Here is a 27,815-nt window from a genome sequence, read left to right on the forward strand (position 1 = left end):
ACCCGCTGCTTGATTCGAACTCAGCATCCACTTCTGCCATTTTCCCACGAGCCTCCTCCTCTTTCTTCTACCAAAAATATGCATTTCCGCCTCCAATTGGACTGGAGTGTAAATCCATTACACTGTGATGAAAAAAAGGGAAAAGAGGGAAAATGATGAAAATGACCCTGCCTACTTTACATTCATTAAAAAAACACCTCCCCGTTACACTACTTTGACCGACAGCCAGGGAGGATGGGACACTACCATTCAACACAACTTGTAACTCCTCTGCAGTAAAATCTTGTAAACCCAAGTACTTCTCTGCAGCTGCCACCATAACATCTATTTTTGTGATGAATGTTTAATTTCTGCAGTACAGATTATAACCATGGCAATGTACTCTAAAAAGCCAACTTTACTGAATTGCATTTCATTCGTACTGGCAAAGGTCTACTATTCACCGGGAGCCTCTTAGGATACCTCACCCTCAACCCATCTTCCTCTACTTTCTTCACTGCCTCAGTATACGACATCTTCTGTACAACTCTGACGACTCAACCAACTCAACCTGCCTCTCTCGCACCGGACACTTCTGATCCCCAGCAACAAGGGCACCCCTATAGTTAACGTCTTTCACTGACACTACACATTTCTTTGTCCAATGCCCTTCTGCACATCTAGGAATCTCCCTCCTACATATTGCTGCAACATGACCATAAGCTTGGTACCTGAAACACAGTAGTGTGTTCTGCACAAAAGCTCTTATAGGATAACTGATATATCCTAACATTACTTTGTAGTGGAAACGCTCGATACTGGGTCTGTGTTGCACCAAATGACGGGCTTCACAGACACCGGGAATCTTCCCCCTGCTACTCTCAGTCCAGTGATCCGCCAACCAAGGCAGGGTCTGAGAAGCTATTTGGTGTAGGAGCTATCCTAGCTGCTAGTTTTCTTGAGAGCTTGAACGCAGCCCATGACGTGGTTAGCCATTGTGGCAGGGATCACAGATTGTCCCAGGTTTGTGGCTGTCTAGATCCCTGCTGTTATTTTTGTTCAATCTTCCCTGTGACCTGCCCAAACAAAGTCCAAAGCCTGCGGTAGCACCATTGAGGACAGTGGTGTCTCACTATCACAGGTGAAGGATCTTTTAAACAAACAAAAGTAGTTCTACCATCAGGTGTTACAACAAGAATATACAGTAGCTTCGTGTTTTGTCCGAATACTGCTCAGTTCAACTAATAAAAGAATGGACGACCTGACCAGAGAGGTCCAGGACCTGAAGAACAGTTTGAAGTTTTTCAGGGTCAGCTCGATGAGTTGAAACAGTCGCATGGCAAGATGACTGCAGTCTGTAAGTCATTGAGAGAGGACATCAGATCTGTGTGTGAATCCATGATAACAATGACTGAGAAATCAGACTCGAGGGACGATCAAGGCGGAACAACATGGTTGTGGATGGAATTGCAGAATCTCCACATGAGACCTGGATGGAATCTGGAGTCAAAGTGAGTGAAATGATCTCGGAGAAATTGAAGATGGACCACAGGAAGATTGAGGTGGAGCTTGCCCACAGGACTGGAAAACCCATCATAAGCCCAGGTGACAGGCCCAGGCCGATAGTGGTCAAGTTCTTGAGGTTGAAGGACAAGGTAGCTGTTCTGGAAAGAGCCAAGAACTTGAGAGGAACGTATATCTTCCTCAACAAGGACTATCCTGAAACTGTGTGCCGGAAGAGGAAAGATCTTATCCCATCCATGAAAGCTGCCAGAACACGTGGGGACATTGCTTACATCTGCTATGACAGGCTCATTGTCCACCTTCCCTCCCAGAAGCCTGGAAGGGATGAAAGAGCCAAGCCTATGGGTTAATGAAATCAATAACTTGCTAACATCAGATACAGTGCCTTGCGAAAGTATTCGGCCCCCTTGAACTTTGCGACCTTTTGCCACATTTCAGGCTTCAAACATAAAGATATAAAACTGTAAAACTGTATTTTTTTGTGAAGAATCAACAACAAGTGGGACACAATCATGAAGTGGAACGACATTTATTGGATATTTCAAACTTTTTTAACAAATCAAAAACTGAAAAATTGGGCGTGCAAAATTATTCAGCCCCCTTAAGTTAATACTTTGTAGCGCCACCTTTTGCTGCGATTACAGCTGTAAGTCGCTTGGGGTATGTCTCTATCAGTTTTGCACATCGAGAGACTGAAATTTTTTCCCATTCCTCCTTGCAATTTTCTTTACTATTTTCTATATTGTAGAATAATAGTGAAGACATCAAAACTATGAAATAACACATATGGAATCATGTAGTAACCAAAAAATTGTTAAACATATCAAAATATATTTTAGATTCTTCAAAGTAGCCACCCTTTGCCTTGATGACAGCTTTGCACACTCTTGGCATTCTCTCAACCAGCTTCACCTGGAATGCTTTTCCAACAGTCCTGAAGGAATTCCCACATATGCTGAGCTCTTGTTGGCTGCTTTTCCTTCACTCTGCGGCCCAACTCATCTCAAACCATCTGAATTGGGTTGAGGTCGGGTGATTGTGGAGGCCAGGTCATCTGATACACCACTCCATCACACTCATTCTTGGTCAAATAGCCCCTACACAGCCTTGAGGTGTGTTGGGTCATTGTCCTGTTGAAAAAACAAATGATAGTCCCACTAAACGTAAACCAGATGGGATTGCGTATCGCTTCAGAATGCTGTTGTAGCCATGATGGTTAAGTGTGCCTTGAATTCTAAATAAATCAATGACAGTGTCACCAGCAAAGCACCCCCACACCATCACATCTCTTCCTCCAATGCATCACGGTGGGAACCACGCATGCAGGGTTAATCTGTTCACCTATTCTGCATCTCACAAAGACACGGTGGTTGGAACCAAAAATATCAAATTTGGACTCATCAGACCAAAGGACTGATGTCCACCGGTCTAATGTCCATTACTAATTTGTCTTGGCCCAAGCAAGTCTCTTCTTCTTATTGGTGTCGTTTACTAGTGGTTTCTTTGCAGAAATTTGACCATGAAGGTCTGATTCACACAGTCTCATCTGAGCAGTTGATGTTGAGATGTCTGTTTCTTGAACTCTGTGAATCATTTATTTGGGTTGCAAATTCTGAGGCTTGTAACTCTAATGAACGTATCCTCTGCAGCAGAGGTAACTCTGGGTCTTCCTTTCCTGTGTCGGTCCTCATGAGAGCCAGTTTCGTCATAGTGTATGATGGTTTTTGCGACTGCACTTGAAGAAACTTTCACTGACTGACCTTCATGTCTTAAAATAATGAAGGGCTGTCATTTCTCTTTGCTCATTGGCTCAATGAGGAGAGACTGACTTCTTTTTTTACTTCTTCTTTATATGAGAAACATTAATGTGTTGAAAATCCCAAATTCTTTGCATAGTCAACTTACACCCAGCTCTGTAACACACACTTACCCCACCAGACATGCCACCAGAGGTCTTTTCACAGTCCCCAAATCCAGAACAAACTGTAGAAAGCGTACAGTATTATATAGAGCCATTATTGCATGGAACACGGTACAAAATCTGTCGTTCTGCCACCAGAGGTCTTTTCACAGTCCCTGAACAGGCAGTTAACCCACTGTTCCTAGGCTGTCATTGAAAATAAGAATTTGTTCTTAACTGACTTGCCTAGTTAAATAAAGGTAAAAATTGCTCAAATTAACAGGAAACCTGGTTTCAAAAAAACAGATAAAGCAACACGGCATTCCCCAAAGACTGGAAAGCTGCTGTGGTCATCCCACTCTTCTGAAGGCCCAAGACCCAAACCACTGCTACAGTCCTACAGTACTCTGCTGCCAATGACTGGAATGAACTGCAAAAATCACTGAAGCTGGAGACTCATATCTCCCTCACTAGCTTTAAGCACCAGCTGTCAGAGAAGCTCACAGATAGCACAGATAGCGCACCATAGCTCATCTTTAAATAGCCCATCCAACTACCTCATCCCCATACTGTTGTTTATTTTATTTATTTTGCTCCTTTGCACCCCAGTATTTCTACTTGCACACTCATCTTCTGCACATCTATCACTCCAGTGTTTAATTGCTATTGCCTTACCTCCCTTGTCCGACCTCATTTGCACACAGTATATAGACTTAAATAAAATAAAATAAAAAATAACTCCTCTCCCCTATTTGACCTACATAGTTTGTATATGTATTGATATGTTTATTTTATTGATGTAGTTCTGTTCTTGTCTATTAATGTTCTGTATTATGTCATGTTTAATGTTTTGTGTGGACCCCAGGAAGAGTAGCTTTTGCAACAGCTAATGAGGTTCCGAATAAAATACCAAATACCAAGAAACACAAAAAATTATCACCTTCACCAATTCAACAGCACCCAACTCCCTCACCCAACCTGAAACCACACATGGGTCAGCCAAAAGGTAGGGATCCACTTTCTCCCAAAATGTCACCCCTACTGGACCAGAATCATCTTTATCATGACCATCACCACACCTGCCACCTCAGGTAATTCATCCTTATTCCCATCCAATTCACCTCCAGTGCTACTGGAGTACGGCTCTGTTTGTACTTGACGCCAAAATTCCTCGACACACTCCTTCCTCACTGTCCTAAAGGAAGGTCAAGTCCATCAGTGGGCTGATGTCCATTGTCCACTTTTTTCTGTTTTCCAGCTCCAAAATCCTCTTTAGATTTCTCTTTTGGGTCTAGAAAATGTACACATCTTGTACACTACTGAAATGTGGTCACTGATGGTGAAATGTCATCACATTTCCTAAGGATATGCCTGCTCTATGTGGCAGAGTTAACTTTGAAAATGAGGCATGATACAACCGCCCATTATAGTCATTACAAGCAATGTGATTAAAACAAAAATAAGTAGTGAGTGAAGTACAGTCTGATCAATAAATCATTGTCTCCTCTCTCTGCTTCCTACTCTTTTCTCTCTCTCCTTCTCATGGTTTGTGATAACAGGCTACAGCTACTCTACTGTATTAACAATCTAGAACTGCCTGGGAGTGCAGTCTGTATCAATTATATGATTCTATTACTTAATATATGACTCAGGAGCCAAGCCTCTTTTAGCCCATTGCCAGAAATCCTCTTCCACAGTAGTCCTTTATTTGTTTTCATTTCATTAGCTTTAATTTTAGATACCTAATTTCTAATATATTAATGTTTATGTCAATAGTAGATTCTCCTAAAAATAAATAATGTAGACGCTACACAGCTTCTAGCTGTGGAGGTGTTTCTCAAATGAGAAGTTGCAGAAGCGACCGGGTTGTTCAAAATAGGCCACACAGAAAGGAGGTCTCAGTTTGGTTAACTAATGCCTCAAGCTTAGCAGAGCATTTTTAAAGCCAGAAGAGGGAAATAAAATGACAGTACTGTAGGCTGCAGTATGGTGTTCCTGCTGGTTATAAGCCCAGAGAAGTTGTCTCTGATTATACCCATATTTTGTACTTTGCCTATTGATTCTAGAAGGAGTAGCAGAGGTGAGGGGGAGAGAAAAACCCTTTTGTATTCCTCAGAGGAGAACAGGCTTGCCACTACCCACATTGCACTTGAGAGAAACTGCTAGATCTATTTACATAACTATCCTCTACCCACACTGCTCTCTAGACAATTTGAGGAGAAAAGGAGGTCAGAGAGGATGAGGTGGGAACTTGAGACGCCTTCAGCAACTGTAGATCCACCGTAGAGTGACTAAGGAAATCACACAAGCTACTGAAAAATGTGTATATACAGTATTGCCCATGGAGCTGAATGGATTCTGTGTCGGTTTATCTTTGTCTAGCCATTATGGTTAGTACTTAGGGATCATTGAGGCACTTTAAAAAGCAATAAACATCTTCAGTTGAGAGGTGCAATAACATTCTGTTATTTACCTGACGTCATATCATCTGCTGCCTACTATCACTATTTGGATAAGAGCAGTAAACATATAGTGATGTTGATTGAGGTAATGGCCTCCTTATGGAACAGAACAAACACAATAAAACTGGAGTAGGGCCCTCGAGGTATGGAGGCTTCAGACTAGTCTAGATTGCTCAGGTCTTCACCAACTTTGTTTCAGTTGTTTGAAAGTCGACAAAGTCACGGCATCGCATCAATGATTGCTACTGTTTGTGTTCATGCTCTAATAAAACAAGGCCAAGGACAAACCTCCACAGTAAATTCATTCTGAATAGGAGAGCGGACATAGAAGAGCATGCTAAATGTGATGATCAGTCACCATACGGTAAGTGCTAGATGTGGAGCTCCATAATGTAATAAATAGCAAACTGACTAGTTGCAAAATATGAGACATATGCATTGTAATCCTTCAACACTGACACAAAAACAAGGACAGGACAAGCCTTTGTTTGACTATTTCAGCTAGTCAGACTTCCACAAACTTGCTTTCGTAGCCTAATTTCTCAGTTAGTGTGTTTGCATTGGCAGGGTTTGAACTTGGCTCTTTCCCCAGGGTTCATGGGAGTTATAAACTCAGCAAAAAAAGAAACATCCTCTCACTGTCAACTGCGTTTTTTTCCAGCAAACTTAACATGTGTAAATATCTGTATGAACATAACAAAATTCAACAACTGAGACATAAACTGAACAAGTTTCAGAGACATGTGACTTACAGAAATGGAATAATGTGTCCCTCAAAAAAAGGGTGGGGGTCAAAATCAAAAGTAACAGTCAGTATCTGATGTGGCCACCAGCTGTATTAAGTACCCTGGCTGTGAGATGTTACCCCACTCTTCCACCAAGGCATCTGCAAATGGCCCTAGCCCTCACCCTCCGATCCAACAGGTCCCAGACGTGCTCAATGGGATTGAGATCCGGGCTCTTCGCTGGCCATGGCAGAACACTGACATTCCTGTCTTGCAGGAAATCCCGCACAGAATGAGTAGTATGGCTGGTGGCATTGTCATGCTGGAGGGTCATGTCAGGATGAGCCTGCAGGAAGGGTACCACATGAGGGAGGGGGATGTCTTCCCTGTAACACACAGCATTGAGATTGCCTGCAATGGCATGACGGACCCTCCACCTCCAAATCGATCCCTCTCTAGAGTACACGCTCATTCGACGATAAACGTGAATCCGACCATCACCTCTAGTGAGGCAAAAACGCGAATCGTCAGTGAAGAGCACTTTTTGTCAGTCCTGTCTGGTTTAGCAACGGTGGGTTTGTGCCCATAGGCGACGTTGTTGCCAGTGCTGTCTGCCTTACAACAGGCCTACAAGCCCTCAGTCCAGCCTCTCTCATCCTATTGCGGACAGTCTGAGCATTGATGGAGGGATTGTGCGTTCCTGGTGTAACTGGAGCAGTTGTTGTTGCCATCCTGTACCTGTCCCGCAGGTGTGATGTTCGGATGTACCGATCCTGTGCAGGTGTTATTACACGTGGTCTGCCACTGCGAGGATGATCAGCTGTCCGTCCTGTCTCCCTGTAGCGCTGTCTTAGGCGTCTCACATTACGGACATTGCAATTTATTGCCCTGGCCACATCTGCAATCCTCATGCCTCCTTGCAGCATGCCTAAGGCACGTTCATGCAGATGAGCAGGGAACCTGGGCATCTTTCTTTTGGTGTTTTTCAGAGTCAATAGAAAGGCCTCTTTAGTGTCCTACGTTTTCAGAACTGTGACCTTAATTGCCTAAGCTGTTAGTGTCTTAACGACCGTTCCACAGGTGCATGTTCATTAATTGTTTATGGTTCATTGAACAAGCATGGGAAACAGTGTTTAAACCTTTTACAATGAAGATCTGTGAAGTTATTTGGATTTTTGCGAACTATCTTTGAAAAACAGGGTCCTGAAAAAGGGCCGTTGCTTTTTTTGCTGAGTTTATAAAGGAGTTTGTTTAGAGTTGGGCTGAGTGTTAGGAAGTTAATATAATAATATTGTGTATTGTAATGGATTTCTCAAGAGCTCATTTTCATAAAGGTTAATACGTTTACCTCGTAGGGGTATTCTTTTTACTGATGCCTATAAGGAAGTGCTTGCAATTACACAGACATAAAATAAATAGCTAACTATAGCTCCCCCAAAATAACTAATGCGTACATTTTAAATGATGTATGAGGCCTTCGGTCAAAGACCAAAATATCTTGCTGTAATTATGTTTAAATCATATCCCGGTGGGGTAGCAGAGGATTACAACACACCTGGGGTGTGTTTGCCCAAAATGTTCTTCAACTTTCTAGAACAGACTTTGAGGTACATTTACTCCGTTTGGTGAATGTGGAGGGGTGTGGCTTGAAGCAATGAGTGAAAGTATTTCAGGCGTAGCGGCCATACTGACAGCGTTCCCCAACCAACAACCCAACCCCTCACTGGTCGTTCAACTGGTCGTTCAGAACAGCACTGTTATGTTTCACACCATTTTTTCGTATTGAACGCATCCCTGTCAAATAAATATAATGTGTCCTTAAAGCTGTATAAACACATTACCTTAGAGTACTCCTCATACACAATCTCCATTGATGCACACACTGTAAGACCCATGTGACAAGATCTTGGCCAGGGTTCACTGGTCAGCGATGCTGGACTGGCGAGGTGTCACAGTCCGCCGGATGGCTCCAGGTGGGATTCACAGCTGTCCTCAAATAACCTCTCACATAGCCATAAGAGATTTACTGGACCTGAGAAAAAGACTGCGGTCGGATATCCAGGCAGGTGGCACTGGATCAACACACACACACACACACACACGTGATAAACACACACATAGGCCTACGCATGCACAAACACATACGCCCAATTGCCAGGACTACTGAGCCAGGAGATCCCCCTTCCATCCCAGGATTAAATATGACATTTTCGGTTCTCCCAAAGGACTTTTCCCCTGTGTGAGACATGTTCTTCTGCAGTTATAAAATGTCATATATGTGGCTTTCATGTACAGAGAATCAGAGGTAGCTGTCAGTTTACAGGAGAGCTGTCAAGAGTGACGTGTGAGGCTAGAATCATAATGGAGTGGTTAGTGGGAATCGCACCTTTGAAGAGACAAGTATCTCTCTGGGTATCTCTGGGCTCAAGGGCACCTGTTTACATAGATCGGCCTGGCTAACCTAGAAAACTGGGACACAAAGAGCTGGAGGACGTCTGTGCTAATTCTGACTTTCTTATTACAGTCCCTCCCTCTCTGCTCATGTGAAGTCTGTGTAAATTCATATGAGCTACTATCTTCCTCCTTCCTAAATCCTTGCTGTTTTTTTTTTATCACCTTCAGTATAGCACTCATAATACTCTGATTAAGTGCTGACCATAAGACCCAGTCATGATAAAAACATGCATACAGCCTTAATATGCTAATGAGCCTGTGACCTGCCCTCTGTTCCAAAGAGAAAAGAGGAACGGGTCAGTGGCTAAATAAAGAAAGCCAGGGAACTAGAAAAGGCCCCAGCAGAGAGAGAGAGAGGTACCCTCCTCGGCTCAGACCGGAGTAATCTGTGTCGCAGCACAGCTATTATTAGTGTCGCAGCCGGCTAGAGAAATATGAGAGACCCACACAGGGAACAGCAACAGGCAGCTGTAAATTTAGAGAGAGGGTCACGAGAGACCAGCGTTCCCCAACGGATTACTGGGCACCAAGGGTGTGTGTAGGAGTGTGCAGCAAAGCTAGAGACCAGGCTGGAGTGTGAAAAAGAGAGAGATAGGAGAGAGAGGTGTTTGTCAGAGTGTGCCCACATGGGTTTGTATAAGTTTGTGTTTTTCTTAGTGTTAAGAGTTGAAAGAGCAAGTCATGTTTGTTATTCAAGTACATGTCACTAGCTGAGCACAGGGAAAATAACTATCACTAATAATGTTACTGTGTGTGTCTCAGTTTCATCCTCGCTTGTCCTGTTCTTTCTCATATCCTCCCAACCAGCTCTCCCATTACAATGTAAAGTGCCTTCTGGTCAAGTCATGAAAAGTAAAGCTTTAGCTGTGGGAAGCTACGTTCCTTTATTGACAATAGGGACTCTGGAAAGCAAAGGCTGCAGTGTTCTATTTGAACAAGTTATGCCCTCAGAGATACATTTGTGGGCAGAGGGATCCTCTGAAGTTTGTTTAAGGGAATTCATTGTAGTGTGTTCTCAAAGCTCATAGGGCAGGAGTATGGACAATCAGTAGTGTGCATGAGGATTCTATTCTGGTGTCACTCCAGTGACTAACACTGGCACAAAATCACAAAACTCCATAAAATCCACCACAAAGCCATAGATACAACGCCATTTAATGACCAGTCAGACATGGAAGTCATGGGATCTACCCACCTGAACATGCGTGTAGTGTCTTACATTTGATGATAACATGAACTTAAGCACAAGACTGCCGTTTATGGTAACTCCAGGCTTTTGAAATGGAAGTCGGAATGTGGAACAATTCTGGAATAATAAAATGTAAGAGGATCTGTAGACTGTTGAATGCTTAATGAATGTCACGTTCTCAGGATGCACCCAGAACCAATCAAACCTGATCCTGTGCCTGGAAAAGCCTCCCCTGCAGTAGATACAATAGCAATTTGCTACTTGCAGAAAGGTTGATTAACACCTTAAGGTTTGTACTGTATGTAATTGCTCATGTTATACAATAGTACATACAGAGTAGACCAATGGAATTTGGCTTTAACATGTAATTTCCTTATTTTGCAAGTAAAATGGAATTCCAAGTTTGTTGTGCTAAGAATTTGTAGTCATATTATTTGTTACACTCTTTGACAGGGCTGTTCCCAAATAACCTTAGGTATTTGAGGGATTAGGACATCTGAAAATGTCCATAAATGTTTTAAATATACTAATTAATATCAAAATATTTGCTAATTAATGAGGCAAAGAGCTAGGGGTGATGTATAATGATTCTGGATACAGCCATTTTATGAACATAAGACATATCGGCGTACCACTAAACACTAAAACAGTCTGAATGTACAAAACTACTGACACTGAACCAGTGCAGGCGAGCCATGATACTACACTGAACCCAGTACTAAAATTCAAACAGTGTGCCCCAAAACACTGACATACTACACAGACCATGGGCTCTTCATGTGTAAACATCGTACAAACACAGTGTCTAAAACGCATCATTAAACGGTCCACTCCAAAGCAAAACACCTGCTGACACAATGACCTCAAATAAGATTAATAATATCACCCGCTCCCCTGTCCCAACCCTCTATAGCAGAGCTTTCATTTAAATTATATACACATTTACATGTTACAGTGCGATTTTAAATTGATATTGACACATTGTTCCACTGAAGTACCGATTGAGTTTCTGCTGCTCAGCTAAATAAGGTGATCATAAATGCAGCACTGTCAACCCATAAATACGGCGACCATTTTGGATAGTCTTTACCAGCATGGATGCATATTGGACGTCCTCTATTCAGTCTTCGAACACAATGCAAAAATTGGCAAGTAATCACATTCTGTCCACAACAAGTCTTTTCAGGGGTCATCTGTTACATTACAGTACCATGCTCAGCCCCAACAGACGCTGGGAAGAGAGGGTGTCGTCTCTCTGTTCTTAGTTCTGATTGGCTCTCTCTATATAGAGACAACTTAAAAACTAACAGAACAGAAAATACTAGAAAACAAGAGGTACAAGAGAAAACCTCTTCAGCAATTTTCCAGTGTTTCACACTTGTGTGTTTCAGTAGTCTTCTCCACTTCAACGGGAGACAGTGAGTCTCAGTGTCTTGTTAGCTCAGTACTCTGTCCCTCCCAGCCCCATCCTTTCTCTCTCTCCATCTCCTACTGGGCTCTGGTCAGTCCTGCTGGTGCCCTGGTCCTGAGTTCCTCAGAGGTGAGAGGACGTGGAGAAGCACAGCTTCAGGGTGTAGGGGTTAGAGCCATCTGGAAAAGGTCAGACACACTGGGTTACACACCTACTATACACACACTCACACATATTCCTACACATAAACAAACACACATGCTCACATGGCATGCACACACACATGTCCACCCTGTTGGGGACATTGGCAGGGAGAATTCTGAACACAGCAGCGTTAAGTCTGGTCTGAGAAGAGAAAAAGGTGTGCAGCAGATGGTGCACAGACTCCGCCCCCACAGGCTGAAACACCTGTGGAGCCAACCAACAGAGAGGATAAATATTGTGAAAACCAACCACCTGCTTCTAGAACAGACAGCATTGACAGCATTCTCCCCCTTGGATTTTATAACATGTCCCCCATGCTATTTCACTCAGGAATAATAGTGGGGCAATAAGACAGGCTAGGCCATTGCAGTAAAGGGCCAGTGCAGTAAAGGACCAGTGCAGTAAAGGGCCAGTGCAGTAAAGGGCCACTGCAGTAAAGGGCCAGTACAGTAAAGGGCCAGTGCAGTAAAGGGCCAGTGCAGTAAAGGGCCAGTGCAGTAAAGGACCAGTGAAGTAAAGGACCAGTGCAGTAAAGGGCCACTGCAGTAAAGGGCCACTGCAGTAAAGGGCCAGTACAGTAAAGGGCCACTGCAGTAAAGGGCCAGTGCAGTAAAGGGCCAGTGCAGTAAAGGACCAGTGAAGTAAAGGACCAGTGCAGTAAAGGGCCACTGCAGTAAAGGGCCAGTACAGTAAAGGGCCAGTGCAGTAAAGGGCCACTGCAGTAAAGGACCAGTGCAGTAAAGGGCCAGTGCAGTAAAGGACCAGTGCAGTAAAGGGCCAGTGCAGTAAAGGGCCACTGCAGTAAAGGGCCAGTGCAGTAAAGGACCAGTGAAGTAAAGGGCCAGTGCAGTAAAGGGCCAGTGCAGTAAAGGGCCAGTGCAGTAAAGGGCCAGTGCAGTAAAGGGCCACTGCAGTAAAGGACCAGTGCAGTAAAGGACCAGTACAGTAAAGGACCAGTGCAGTAAAGGGCCAGTGCAGTAAAGGGCCAGTGCAGTAAAGGGCCAGTGCAGTAAAGGACCAGTGCAGTAAAGGGCCAGTGCAGTAAAGGGCCAGTGCAGTAAAGGGCCAGTGCAGTAAAGGGCCAGTGCAGTAAAGGACCAGTGCAGTAAAGGGCCAGTGCAGTAAAGGGCCAGTGCAGTAAAGGACCAGTGCAGTAAAGGGCCAGTGCAGTAAAGGGCCAGTGCAGTAAAGGGCCAGTGCAGTAAAGGGCCAGTGCAGTAAAGGACCAGTGCAGTAAAGGGCCAGTGCAGTAAAGGGCCAGTGCAGTAAAGGGCCAGTGCAGTAAAGGACCAGTGCAGTAAAGGGCCAGTGCAGTAAAGGGCCAGTGCAGTAAAGGGCCAGTGCAGTAAAGGGCCAGTGGAGTAAAGGGCCAGTGCAGTAAAGGGCCAGTGCAGTAAAGGGCCAGTGCAGTAAAGGGCCAGTGCAGTAAAGGGAAAGGGGTAGATTTAATGTAAGATAGGATTTAGTCTTCAGGTCTTCATGTAAATTTGGACTGAATCCAATTTCTCTGGGCATTTCTATGACTATGTAACACACTCAGTTATCCCGCTGAGAGTGACTACTAACGGTGGAGTGTTTGGTGCTAGAGTGCGGTCACTGTTGAGGAAAGCAAGGCCATCTGGTCACTTACTTGGTATTCTGATCTGGTAGTGGTTTAGGACGGTCAAGACCTCAACCGCGTGCGTCTTGGAGTCAAACTCTAACAACCCAGAGATAGTTTTGGAGGAGGCTGATGACAAGAGAGGACAGTAGGACAACTTAATTAAGTATGGCAGTACAGCTAACTCCTTCAACAGCCTAACAAAATAAAAAAAGTGAACAAAATGATAAACTTACGCTTTGCATCAAACATCTTGAACTTGGTGAAACCCGGCACATCATGTTCTGAGCATAGCTGTAAGAAATCAAACAACAGTCAACAAGGGCAGCTGAGACAACGCTCATGTTTTTCTAACCACATCCACAAGATGGAGCTCTTTAGTAACGGTCAAACTACAGAGATCATTGACAGTGAATGACTGGTAGATACATCAGTGGTCCGCTTCTTCTATAGAAGTAATTGTTCAGCAAAAGAGTTTAATCTCTTAGGCCTCCTATCCACCAAACATCAGATATCCACCCTCCTTCCAAGATCCAGCTGGCCCTCTGAAATGTAGGGGGAGGGGCTTGTAATAGTGCAGCTCGCAGGATGAGAGTCAACGCTAAACCCTACCCCATACAGACCTCAGAAACCCTTCTCTATTCCCCATTCCCCAGAAACCCTGTCATTCCAGCCATAACCTCAGCAGCTGGTACTTTCAGATGGAACGTTGCAGTAGTGCAGCTCACAGGATGGGAGTTAACCATAAACCTTACCTATATCCTGTCCCCTAGCCTTGACCCACAAACCCTCAGGCTTCTGCTCACATCCTATCGGCTACCATTGACATCATTGCAGCCCTACCCTCAGTAGCTGGTCCTCTGAGATGCAGGGAGGAACGTTGTAGTAGTGCAACACACAGGAGGGTGGCTGGATGATGTTCTTGGAGGCCTGGCCTTGGCTGGTGAAGCGGTTGTTCCTGGTCATGGCAAAGTCCTTATAGCTGCTGCTGCCGTCCTCCAGTTCAAACACCTGACTGGGTATGACCGCATGCTGCTTGGACACACTGGAGGGAGAGAGAGAGAGAGAGAGAGAGAGAGAGACAGAGAGAGAGAGAGAGAGAGAGAAATGGAGAGGAAGGGAATGGAATACAAAGAATGAGTAAAAAGATACTAGATAATAACATTAATTCCGTGGTTGAATACTGCAGGTGTTAAGATATCCTCTAACATGCTAACAAGGACACTCACCAGACATTAAGCCGCTTGCCAAACACCTTGATGCTGTTGAGGTGAGTGATGGCCCTGTCCACTGCATACTCATCCCCCATCTCTACTAGGGCAGTGCCCGGGACACTCTTCATGAACTTCACCTGTCACACACACAGATTTAGACACATGTTGTGCATAGCAAGCCTCAAATACTATATAGCTACATACACCTTTAGCACAGTGGTTCTCAAACCCCTCCTCGGGGCCAGCCAGACATTTCACAATTTTGTTTCACCCTGAACTAGCTAACCTGATTGACTTAGTCAAGGGCTTGATAATTAGTTGACAATTTGAATCAAATCAAATTTTATTAGTCACATGCGCTGAATACAACAGTGAAATGCTTACTTTACAAGCCCCTAACCAACAATGCAGTTTAAAAAATACTAATAAGAAAAATAAATAAAATAAATAAAAGGAACAAGTAAGTAAGTAAGTAACAGCAGCAGTAAAATAACATTAGCGAGACTACACCGGTAAGTCGAGGTAATATGTACATGTAGGTTTATTTATTTATTTCATTTAACCTTTATTTAACTAGGCATGTCATTTAAGAACAAATTCTTATTTACAATGACGGCCTAGGAAATGTGGGTTAACTGCTTTGTTCAGGGGCAGAACAACAGATTTTTACCTTGTCAGCTCAGGGATTCAATCTAGCAACCTTTCAGTTACTGGCCCAACCCTCTAACCACTAGGCTGCATGCCGGTAGAGTTATTAAAGTGACTATGTATAGATAATAACAGAGAGTAGCAGCAGCGTAAAAGAGGGGTTGGGGGGGCAATGGAAATAGTCTGGCTTGCCATTTGATTAGATGTTCAGGAGTCTTATGGCTTGGGGGTAGAAGCTGTTTAGAAGCCCCTTGTGGACATAGACTTGGCGGTCCGGTACCACTCGCCGTGTGGTAGTAGAGAGAAGTCTATGACGAGGATGGCTGGAGTATTTTACTATTTTTAGGGCCTTCCTCTGACACCACCTGGTGTAGAGGTCCTGGATGGCAGGCAGCTTGGCACCAGTGATGTACTGGGCCGTACGCACTACCCTCTGTAGTGCCTTGCGGTCGGAGGCCGAGCAGTTGCCATACCAGGCAGTGATGCTCTCGATGATGCAGCTGTAGAACCTTTTGAGGATCTGGGGACCCATGCCAAATCTTTTCAGTCTCCTGAGGGGGAATAGGTTTTGCCGTGCCCTCTTCACGACTGTCTTGGTGTGTTTGGACCATGTTAGTTTGTTGGTGATGTGGACACCAAGGAACTTGAAGTTCTCAACCTGCTCCACTACAGCCCGTTGATGAGAATGGGGGCGTGCTCAGTCCTCCTTTTCCTGTAGTCCACAATCATCTCCTTTGTCTTGATCACGTTGAGGGAGAGGTTGTTGTCTCTGACCTCCTCCCTATAGGCTGTCTCGTCGTTGTCGGTGACCAGGCCTACTACTGTTGTGTCATCAGCAAACTTAATGATGGTGTTGGAGTCATGCCTGGCCGTGCAGTCATGAGTGAACAGGGAGTACAGGAGGGGACTGAGTACGCACCCCTGAGGGTACCCTGTGTTGAGGATCAGTGTGGAGTGGTTTCTGGGATAATGGTGTTGATGTGAACCATGATCAGCCTTTCAAAGCACTTCATGGCTCCATACGTGAGTGCTATGGGTCGGTAGTCATTTAGGCAGGATACCTTAGTGTTCTTGGGCACAGAGACTATGGTGGTCTACTTAAAACATTACAGACTCGGACAGGGAGAGGTTGAAAATGTCAGTGAAGACACTTGCCAGTTGGTCAGCGCATGCTCGTAGTACACATCCTGATAATCCGTATAGCCCTGCAGCCTTGTGAATGTTGTCCTGTTTAAAGGTCTTACTCACATCGGGCTGCGGATAGCGTGATCACACAGTCGTCCAGAACAGCTGGTGCTCTCATGCATGTTTCAGTGTTGTTTGCCTCAAAGTGAGCATCAAAGTAGTTTAGCTCGTCTGGTAGGCTCGTGTCACTGGGCAGCTCTCGGCTGTGCTTCCCTTTGTAGTCTGTAATGGTTTGTAAGCCCTGCCACACCTGACAAGCGTCGGAGCTGGTGTAGTACAATTCAATCTTAGGTCTGTATTGACACTTTGCCTGTTTGATGGTTCATCAGAGGGCATAGTGGGATTTCTTATAAGCTTCCCTCTAGCCTTTAGCTCAGTGCGGATGATGCCTGTAATCCATGGCTTTTGGTTGGGGTATGTACGTTTGGTCACTGTGGGGACGACGTCATCGATGCACTTATTGATGAAGCCAGTGACTGTTGTGGTGTACTCCTCAATGCCATCAGAAGAATCCCGGAACATGTTCCAGTCTGTGATAGCAAAACAGTCCTGTAGCTTAGCATTTTATTTATTTATTATTTATTTATTATTTTATTTATTTTATTGACCGAGTCACTGGTGCTTCCTGCTTTAATTTTTGCGTGTAAGCAGGAATAAGGAGGATGGAATTATGGTCAGATTTGCCAAATGGAGGACAAGGGAGAGGTTTGTACACGTCTTTGTGTGTGGAGTAAAGGTGGTCTCAAGTTTTTTCCCTCTGGTTACACATTTAACATGCCGATAGAAATTTTGTAAAGCGGATTTAAGTTTCCCTGCATTAATGTCCCGGCCTCTAAGAGCGCCGCCTCTGGATGAGCGTTTTCCTGTTTGCTTATGGAGGAATACAGCTCAATAAGCGCGGTCTTAGTGTCAGCATTGGTCTGCGGTGGTATGTAGACAGCTACAAAAAATATAGATGAAAACTCTCTAGGTAGATTGTGTGGTATACAGTTTATCATGAGATACTCTACCTCAGGCGAGCAAAACCTTGAGACTTTCTTAGAATTTGTTTACAAATATACATAGTCCGCCCCCCTTGTCTTACCAGACGCAGCTGTTCTATCCTGCCGATACAGCGTATAACCAGCCAGCTGTATGTTGATAATGTCGTTGTTCAGCCACGACTCAGTGAAGCATAAGATATTAGTTTTTAAATGTCCCGTTGGTAGTTTAATCTTCCTCGTAGGTCGTTGTTTTTTTTCTTCCAATGATTGCATGTCAGCTAGTAGAACGGAAGGCAGTGGGAGTTCATTCGATCGCCTACGAATTCTCACGCAAATTATGGGGATTTGGGCCTGTTCCCGGGAAAGCAGTATGTCTTTCACATCGGGCTCGTCGGACTCGTTAAAGGAAAAAAAAGCTTTTGCCAGTTCATGGTGAGTTATCGCTGTTCTGATGTCCAGAAGTTATTTCCGGTCATAGCAACATTATGTACAGAATAAGTTTTAAAAAATAAGTTACAAACAACGAAAAAAAAAGAGAAAAAGAAAAAACAGTTGGTTAGGAGCACGTAAAACATGAGCCATCTTCTCCGGCGCCATGAATCAGATGTGCTCTGGAATAGATTATATCCATGCAACAGTTGTGGGTCCCCAGGAGAGATTTGAGAACTACTGCTTTAGCACACCTACTTCAAACAGAAATACTTCAAACAGAATAACACACACTGACAACAACAAAAAATGAATTCATCAAAGAAATGTTCATTCACACTCAAACTATCACAAACACACACATGGATGCCCTCAAGTCCCTCCTAAGATAGATCTCTGCTGCTGACCTTTTCGATGTTGCCATAGAGACAGAAAAGGTTGAAGATGCGGGTGCAGTTCATCTTGGTGGGGTGCAGGCCGCTCACCATGGCGACAGAGCTAGAGCCGTGGTTGTTGTAGGAGGAGCTTTGGGGCAGGGGGTAAGCCACTACCTCTGGGATGTCATGGGAGCTCAGCTTGTACCTGCTGTTCCCTGGGAGAGGCAGCAGGGGGCAGTGTGACCCTGGAATACAAAACCCAAGGGGAAAGGAGGAGGAGGGGTTACAACTTTCACTTCCACCTGAGTTGTGTTCAGTAGGTGCTTTTACAACTGCATTGCTTGTTGTTTGGGGTTTTAGGCTGGGTTTCTGTACAGCACTTTGAGATATCAGCTGATGTAAGAAGGGCTATATAAATACATTTGATTTGATTTAGGCATGAAACGGGATAAAACATTTTGAAATGGAGGAGGCCAGCTACTGCTTTCGTATACTGTTTGATCCTATTTGATCCTACTAAACACAACCCTGATGGTAAAACTAGTCTAGAGGTGGGTTACATATGGGTAGCCTCTGGAGACAAAGCAGGGTGGGAGGTCTCTACTCTCTACTCCTCTCACCTTCAGATAAGGTTGGGAATCTATACCATCCGAGGCATAGAGGTGGTAGGGCAGGGTTTCACCTGAGGAATGGGGAGTGTGGATAATGTAGCAGTCTGTATGGATGGGATGGATAATGTAGCAGTCTGTGTGGTTAGAGTGGATCATTTGGCAGTATGTGTGGATAGAGTGGATAATGTAGCAGTCTGTGTGGATAGAGTGGATAATGTAGCAGTCTGTGTCTAGAGATGGAGGAAGCCGATACACTAAGTAATATGGTAGTGTTTTGGTGCTGAGAGGCGGGATCTTACCGTATCCATTGTCTCCGTAAGAGGACGGGTGCTCCCCCAGTATGGCCTGCCTGCCCTTCCCACGCTCTGAAACATCAACACATTCACAACATAGGGAGAGAGTATGAGGTAAATGGCTCTGAGCTACAAATTGAAATAGGTGCTATTCACATAGACACACTGATAGAAAGGTCATTGGAAGTAAAGAAGCAGAATAATTAGAGGCGACAGAAACCCTGTGACATTACAGGTGAGTATGAGTACACCGACTGGGGAAACCCACTCTCTGTTGACATCTTACTTTACATGACATGTTCACATAGTAACAGTGCAGGCATAGGGCACAACAGGGCACAATAATGAAGTCAAAGCTACTTATGGAAAAAATGCTATTGATTAACACACATAATAATTATTTTTTGGGGTGTTTATATTTGTCCTGTTAACACAAGTGTATAATGGAAATGTGCTTCTTGCATATCCCAACTCCCCCTGAGACACCCACAAAGAGTGGGGTCATCATTGTACAGCACCCCTAGAGCAATTAGGGTTAAGTTCCTTGCTCAAGGGCACAGTAACAGATTTTTCACCTTGTCGGCTCCATTATTCAAACAAGCAACCTTTCAGTTACTGGCCCAACACCTGCCGCTCTATTAGAGCATGCTCCTGGTAATAATTTGCATTAGAAGGACTATAATGCATCCACAGTTGTACCTTTACCATAGTAGTACTTTAAATAGTAGTACTATGTTGTACTAATACACACAGAGAGAAGAAGACGCCAATACATGTTTTAAAAAGTAGGTCCTACTGTTAACCCCAACGGCAATTCACTTAAAAAAAACAACAACATTTAAATCCTTCACAACCTATAGACAAGGAACAGTAGAGAGAAAACACAAGAATAGAAAGAAACAACATAAAATATCACATTTTAAATAGGGGGAAAACATTGTTACATTTGTAATACAAAGATTGGTGGAGGAACAGTACCTGAATTACATCACTAGCGTGAACAGTCAGCAACCCTCTCACTGAGGTCTTGGCTTTATTGGCACAGGTTGTCTCTTTCAGCACAAGTGCACAACATCAACCTGTGTTACATCATCATACAGTCAGTTCACATCTGCCACAGAATCACAGTGAGATACATGGAGGCACAGGATGGACAAAGAGCAGCTGCAGTCCCATCTCCCACAAGAACAGTCCCAAAGGAGCCCTCAACATGCCTAATAATAGTTCAAATCAAATATATCAAATCAAATGTTATTTGTCACGTGCCACATGCAACAGGTGTAGGTAGACCTTACAGTGAAATGCTTACTTACAAGCCCTTAACCAACAATGCAGTTCAAGAAATAGAGTTAAGAAAATATTTACTAAATAAACTAAAGTATCATTATCTTTTTAACCTTTATTTAACTAGGCAAGTCAGTTAAGAACAAATTCTTATTTTAAAACGACGGCCTGCCCCGGCCAAACCCTCCCCTAACCGGACGATGCTGGGACAATATTGTGCACCACTAAATGGGAAGTAAAAAATAAAGCTAAAACATAAAATCAAAAAGTAACACAAGAAAATGACATAAAAATAACGAGACTATATACAGGGGTACCAGTACCGGATTATTGAGAGAGAGAAAGATCATCAAACAGACAGTGACCTTCAGTCACAAATCAGGGATGTGCAGCAAGGTTCATTGTTTTATCTGCTGTGCAAGCATAAGTCACCTAAACCCCCCCTCCCATCTCACCCTACGGCCCCTCCCATCTCAAGCTACGGCCGCTCCCTCAACAATCAAGTCACAAATACCCTCAAATCCCCCCTCCCCTCACAAATCCCCCTATTTCCTCTACTCTCCTCATCCTCTTGGTAGAAGGGAAAACTATCCATCATTAAGAACTCCCACGGAGAGACTGCAGACCCCTGCTGTACGCTCATCTTTACACTGAGCAGCTGCCCATCCTCTAGCCTCCAGTTGTCTCTAGCCTCCAGTTGTCAGTTGCACAACACGGACCGCGGAACGAGGGAGTGCTCGGTTTGTTGTTTTGGAAAGTTTGGTTACTAGCTAGCTACCTTTTGAGTTTGGGTCCCGTGACACGGTTGGCATCAGTTGATGGGTCTGCTACTATCTGTCCAGGGATCCTGCCAACCAAGGCCGGGTCTGAGGAGCTGCTTGGTGTAGCAGCTAGCCTAAATGATAGCTAGCTGCCTATCAAGCTAGAGGTGTTTTCCTGAGAGTATAAACACAGCCAGCGATGCAGATAGCCATTGTGGCAGAGACCACGGATTGTCCCAGGTTTGTGTCTGTCTAGATCCCTGCTGTTTATTGTTTTCAATCTTCCCTGCGACCTGCCCTGTCTGGAAATGCGAGGAGTAACAGCGTAACCTACATTTTATTTTATTTATTTAACTAGGCAAGTCAGTTAAGAACAAATTATTATGTTCAATGATGGTCTAGGAACAGTGGGTTAACTGCCTTGTTCCAGGGAACAACGATTTTTACCTTGTCAGCTTGGGGATTCGATCTTAGTTCGGTTACAAGTCCCAACGCTCGAACCACTAGGCTACCTGCCGCCACATTGGTATCATAACAAAGACCAAAGCCGGCGGGAGTACCGTTGATGACAGTAGTGTCTCTCAATCCCAGGTGAAGGATCTTTTAAACAAACAAAAATAGTTCCACAAGCAGTTGTTACAACAACAAGAAAATAGCTTCAAGTGTTTTGTCCGAATACTGGTTGATTCAACTAATACAAGAATGGACGACCTGACCAGAGAGGTCCAGATCCTGAAGGACAGTTTGCAGTTCTCCCAGGGTCAGCCCGATGAGTTGAAACAGGAGAATAGCAAGAGGACAGCAATCTGTAAGTCATTGAGAGAGGACATCAGATCTGTGTGTGAATCCATGATAACAATGACTGAGAAATCAGACTCGAGGGACAATCAAGGCGGAACAACATGGTTGTGGATGGAATTGCAGAATCTCCACATGAGACCTGGATGGAATCTGAAGACAAAGTGAGTGAAATGATCTCGGAGAAACTGAAGATGGACCACAGGAAGATTGAGGTGGAGCATGCCCACAGGACTTGGAAAACTCATCCCCGGCCCAGGTAACAGGCCTAGGCCGATAGTGGTAAAGTTCCTGAGGTTGAAGGTGCATCTTCCTCAACGAAGACTATCTTGAAGCTGTGCGCCAGAAAAGGAAATAACGCGGGGACATTGCTTACATCTGCTATGACAGGCTCATTGTCCACCCTCCCTCCCAAAAGCCTGGAAGGGATGAAAGAGCCAAGCCTGTGGGTTCATAGCTTCAACCCTGCAACACACACACACACACACACACACACACACACATTGATTCATGGATTGCTGAATGTATATTTTTTTCTCTTGCTTTGTTTGCTCTTTTACATATCATGTCTATCTCTGATAAGCTACACAGGAAGGGGCTGAAAATGGCCCATGTTAATATATGTAGCCTTAGAAATAAGGTTCATGAAATCAATAACTTGCTACCATCAGATAACGTTCATATATTTGCCATTTCTGAGACCCAGATAATTAATTTGATGATACAGCAGTATCAGTACAATGATATAACATCTATAGAAGAGACAGAAATGCTTTTGGGGGAGATGTTGCTTTATATATTCAGAGCCATATCCATGTAATGTTTAGAGAATATCTTATGTCAAGTGTTATTGAAGTGTTGTGGTTGCAGGTTCACCTGGCACATCGAAAGCCTTTTATTTCAGGGCATTGCTATAGGCCACCAAGTCCTAGCAGTCAGTATCTAAATAATATGTGTGAAATGCTTGTTAGTGTATGTGACATGTCTACTTTCTTGGGAACCTGAATATTGACAGGTTTTCATCAAGCTGTCTGCTCAAGAGGAAGCATCTCACTGTTAGCAGTGCCTGTAATCTGGTTCAGGTTATTAATCAACCTACCAGGGTGTTTACAAACGTTACAGGAACAAGATCATCCACATGTATTAATCACATTTGTACTAATACTGTAGAACTTTGTTCTAAAGCTGTATCCGTACCCATTGGATGAAGTGATCACAATATAGTGGCTATATTTAGGAAAACCACAGTTCCAAAGGCTGGGCCTGAAGTAGTATATTAAGATTTTGTCTAATGTGATTAAAAAGAAGCATCCAGACGCTGCACTTGATTAATTTATTATTGATAAACATGCACCTGTTAAGAAACTGACTGTTAGAACTGTTAAGGCTCCATGGATTGATGAGGAATTGTAAAACTGTATGGTTGAAAGAGATGGGGCAAAAGGAGTGGCAAACAAGTCTGGCTGTACATCTGACTTACTGACTGCAAATTGATAAATTATGTGACTAAACTCAACAGAAAGAAGAAGAAACTGTATTATAAAGCCAAGATCAATGATAAAAGAATGATGGAAAAAAAACTTTGGAGTACTTTAAATTAAATTATGGCCAGAAAGACAAATTGAACTCTATATTTCATTGAATCAGATGGCTTATTCATCACCAAACCATTTGATATGGCCAAATATTATTTTTGTCTCTCTCTTTTTTAGGGGGTAGATCAGCTTTAATATTGCAAATAGACTGTGGCTTCGGTCAATGTAATTGTCTGCATCCTTTCCAATCCCCCCCATCTATTTGTGGGGTCAAATATATAATTTGAAATATATATTTTGTAAAATACATTTTCCTTTATTATTGTTCTCTAACTCTATCACCCCTCCCCTAATTGGAGTAAACTAATGGACAACAATACTTACGCTTCCACTTCCACTTTATATATACTATATACATTTCACGGACAGTATATTTTTACTCCCCTCAAATCTATCTCTGAAGACCATCCAGTCCCAGCCTTCAACTCCCCTCAACCCCTCCCATCTATCTCTGAAGACCATCCAGTCCCAGCCTTCAACTCCCCTCAACCCCTCCCATCCATCTCTGAAGACCATCCAGTCCCAGCCTTCAACTCCCCTCAACCCCTCCCATCTATCTCTGAAGACCATCCAGTCCCAGCCTTCAACTCCCCTCAACCCCTCCCATCTATCTCTGAAGACCATCCAGTCCCAGCCTTCAGCTCCCCTCAACCCCACCCATCTATCTCTGAAGACCACTCAGTCCCAGCCTTCAACTCCCCTCAACCCCTCCCATCCATCTCTGAAGACCATCTAGTTTCATTTCTAGCTGCCATATATTTTTCCACTGTGCTGTGATGTTTCACAAAAGTTCTGAACCTTTCAATTTTCATAGTTTCTACAGATTGTAAAATTAAAGATAAACACCTTTGCTAAGAGTATTAATATATTATTGATCGATTGACTATGACTAGCAATGCTATTTGCAGTTAGCTCCAAGTAAAACATTCCTGAACCTGCAACCAAAAACAAGCTACAGTTGCTTCAATATATCCACGTAATTTTCGTTCCTCATGATACCATCTATTTTGTGAAGTGCACCAGTCCCTCCTGCAGCAAAGCACCCCCACAACATGATGCTGCCACCATCGTGCTTCACGGTTGGGATGGTGTTCTTCGGCTTGCAAGCCTCCCCCTTTTTCTTCCAATCATAACGATGGTCATTATGGCCAAACAGTTCTATTTTTGTTTCATCAGACCAGAGGACATTTCTCCAAAAAGTACGATCTTTGTCCCCATGTGCTGTTGCAAACCATAGTCTGGCTTTTTTATTGCAGTTCTGGAGCAGTGGCTTCTTCCTTGCTGAGTGGCCTTTCAGGTTAGGTCAAAAAAGGACTTGTTTTACTGCGGATGTAGACAGTTTTGTACCTGTTTCCTCCAGCATCTTCACACGGTCCTTTGCTGTTGTTCTGGGATTGATTTGCACTTTTCGCACCTAAGTACATTCCTCTCTAGGAGACAGCACCAAAGTGCGTTCATCTCTAGGAGACAGAATGCGTCTCCTTCCTGAGCGTTATGACAGCTGTGTGGTCCCATGGTGTTTATACTTGTGTACTATTGTTTGTATAGATGAACGTGATACCTTCAGGCGTTTGGAAATTGCTGCCAAGGATGAACCAGACTTGTAGAAGTCTACACATGTTTTTCTCAGGTCTTGGCTGATTTCTTTTGATATTCCCATGATGTCAAGCAAAGAGGCACTGAGTTTGAAGGTAGGCCTTGAAATACATCCATAGGTACACCTCCAATTGACTCAAATGATGTCAATTAGCCTATCAGAAGCTTCTAAAGCCATTACATAATTTTCTGGAATTTTCCAAGCTGTTTAAAGGCACAGTCAACTTAGTGTATGTAAACGTCTGACCCACTGGAATTGTGATACAGTGAATTATAAGTGAAGTAATCTGTCTGTAAACAATTATTGGAAAAATGACTTGTGTCATGCACAAAGTAGATGTCCTAACCGACTTGCCAGAACTATAGTTTGTTAACAAGAATTGTATATATGGGCAGTACCAAAACCAATGATCTAATTATTCTGTCTCTTCACAGCAAAATCTGGGATCGTTTTATCCCCCATATATATCTAACATTCTATTGGTTGTAAGAATTTTGTATAACAATTGAAATGGAATGTTTTGAATCCGGCTGGTTTTGTGTTTCAGTTCATAAACCATGTGCCATGGAATCGGTACATCTAAAATCTCCCAACTATTTTGCAACCTATATAGTGCAGCTGACAATTGTTATGTAATTTTGGTCTTTAATGCAGGGCCAACAGACAAGTTCTTTACCTTCTCCCATTTCCACTTGCCTTCCCTTTTTTGCTGCAGCTGGTTGTCATTTTGGATAGAACAGACATTTCCATATATTTTGGTTATTTGCATGTGTGACATAACTCCACCATTCCTATTTATGATACAATTTACAAAGATTATACAGTTTCTAAAAATGTTCTTCCAAAAATAATGTTTTTTTTTATCAATTAGTATATTTGAGTTTAACCATAATATTATTTGAATGATTACTTCATTGGCAAAGCAGGCAAAATGGAGCAGAAAATGCCAACAGCAAACACTGAGCCATCGTACTCATGCATGATAAAACTAAGAATGAAAGAAAAGCATTGTACGTTTGAATTTTGGGAAGTTAGTGTGGAAGAGTTGGACAAATGATTGTTATTGATCAATAATGACAAACCTCCTGGCATTGACAACTGAGATGGAAAGCTATTGAGGAAGGTAGCTGACTCTAAAGCCACTCTTCTCTGTCAAATCTTTAATCTGAGTCTAGAGGAAAGTCTTAGTCCTCAGGCCTGGAGGGAAGCCAAAATCATTCCGTTACCCAAGAGTGGTTAAGTGGCCATTACTGGTTCTAACAGCAGACCTATCAGCTTGTTGCCAGCTCTTAGCAAACTGTTGGAAAAAAATGTGTTTGACCAAATACAATGCTATTTCTCTGTAAACTAATTAACAACAGACTTTCAGCATGCTTATAGAGAAGGGCACTCAACATGTACTGACTGACACAAATGACGATGATGATGATTGGTTGAAAAAGATAATAAGAAGATTGTGGGAGCTGTACTGTTAGATTTCAGTGCAGCCTTTGATATTATTGACCATAAACTGTTTTTGAGAAAACGTATGTGTTATGGCTTTTTAACCTCTGCCATAATGTGCATTCAGAGCTATCTCTCTAATAGAACTCAAAGGGGTTTCTTCAATGGAAGCTTCTCTAATGTCAAACATGTAAAGTGTGGTGTACCGCAGGGCAGCTTTCTAGGCGCTCTACTCATTTCCATTTTTACCAATGACCTGCCTCAGGCATTAAACAAAGCATGTGTGTCCGTGTATGCTGATGATTCAACTATATCCGCATCAGCAACCACAGCTGGTGAAGTCACTGAAACCGTTAACAAAGAGTTGCAGTCTGTTTTGGAATAGGTGGCCAGTAACAAACCGCTCCTGAACATCTCTAAGACTTACAGCATTGTATTTGGTACAAATCATTCCCTAAGTTCTCAACCTCAGCTGAATCTGGTAATGAATGGTGTGGCTATTGAACAAGTTGAGGAGACTAATGAATGGTATGGCTGTTGAACAAGTTGAGGAGACTAAATTACTTGGCGTTACCTTAGATTGTAAACTGTCATGGTCAAAACATATAGATTCAATGTTTGTAAAGATGGGGAGAGGTCTGAGGTCACACTCCACAAAGCAAGTCCTGTAGACTCTAGTTTTATCTTATCAAGATTATTGTCCAGTCAGATGGTCCAGTGCTGCAAAGAAAGACCTAGTTAAGCTGCAGCTGGCCCAGAACAGAGTGGCATGTTTTGCTCTTCATTGTAATCAGAGGGCTAATAAAAAGGCCTACTACAGAGGTAGGATCTTAATTTGATCACACTGTTGCAGGAGAACATTCCTGCAATGCAGGAAATGTAAAACTTGCACTGTAATTCAGGCTTCTGAAGTTTGTAATTTATCAACCCCTACAAAAAAGCCATTAATTATAATCCACATAATATTTCACATTTGCTATTGCTGTAGGATTATTTTCTTGCTGTAGCAAACTGGCTCAAATTAAGATCTTTGCTGTAGTCTACAGCAATATGAACCCTGCTGCGGTTAAAGCATCTCAAAGGGGACGTGATGTCACAGAGAGCCTCTCTGGCTGGTCCCCTTGGGATGTAAAACAGACACTTTGTTGT

At 43.3% G+C, this 27,815-nt stretch overlaps 1 protein-coding gene across 1 annotated transcript in view; it reads right to left on the reverse strand.

The window, feature by feature from the left end:
• Positions 1–10,185: 10,185 nt before the first annotated feature.
• LOC139412882 (heterogeneous nuclear ribonucleoprotein L-like) overlaps positions 10,186–27,815 on the reverse strand; it is a 61,887-nt gene continuing 44,257 nt past the window's right edge. The window contains exons 7-13 of the mRNA XM_071159690.1: positions 19,195–19,260; positions 18,315–18,529; positions 14,678–14,799; positions 14,292–14,493; positions 13,685–13,742; positions 13,479–13,577; positions 10,186–11,823 (exon numbers count right to left, since the gene is read on the reverse strand). Coding sequence (XP_071015791.1) covers positions 11,768–11,823; positions 13,479–13,577; positions 13,685–13,742; positions 14,292–14,493; positions 14,678–14,799; positions 18,315–18,529; positions 19,195–19,260 — 818 coding nt within the window. The 3' untranslated portion in view covers positions 10,186–11,767. The remainder of the gene's footprint in view (positions 11,824–13,478; positions 13,578–13,684; positions 13,743–14,291; positions 14,494–14,677; positions 14,800–18,314; positions 18,530–19,194; positions 19,261–27,815) is intronic.

Source organism: Oncorhynchus clarkii, chromosome 1 (assembly GCF_045791955.1).
Source record: "Oncorhynchus clarkii lewisi isolate Uvic-CL-2024 chromosome 1, UVic_Ocla_1.0, whole genome shotgun sequence".
NCBI classification, from domain to species: domain Eukaryota; kingdom Metazoa; phylum Chordata; class Actinopteri; order Salmoniformes; family Salmonidae; genus Oncorhynchus; species Oncorhynchus clarkii.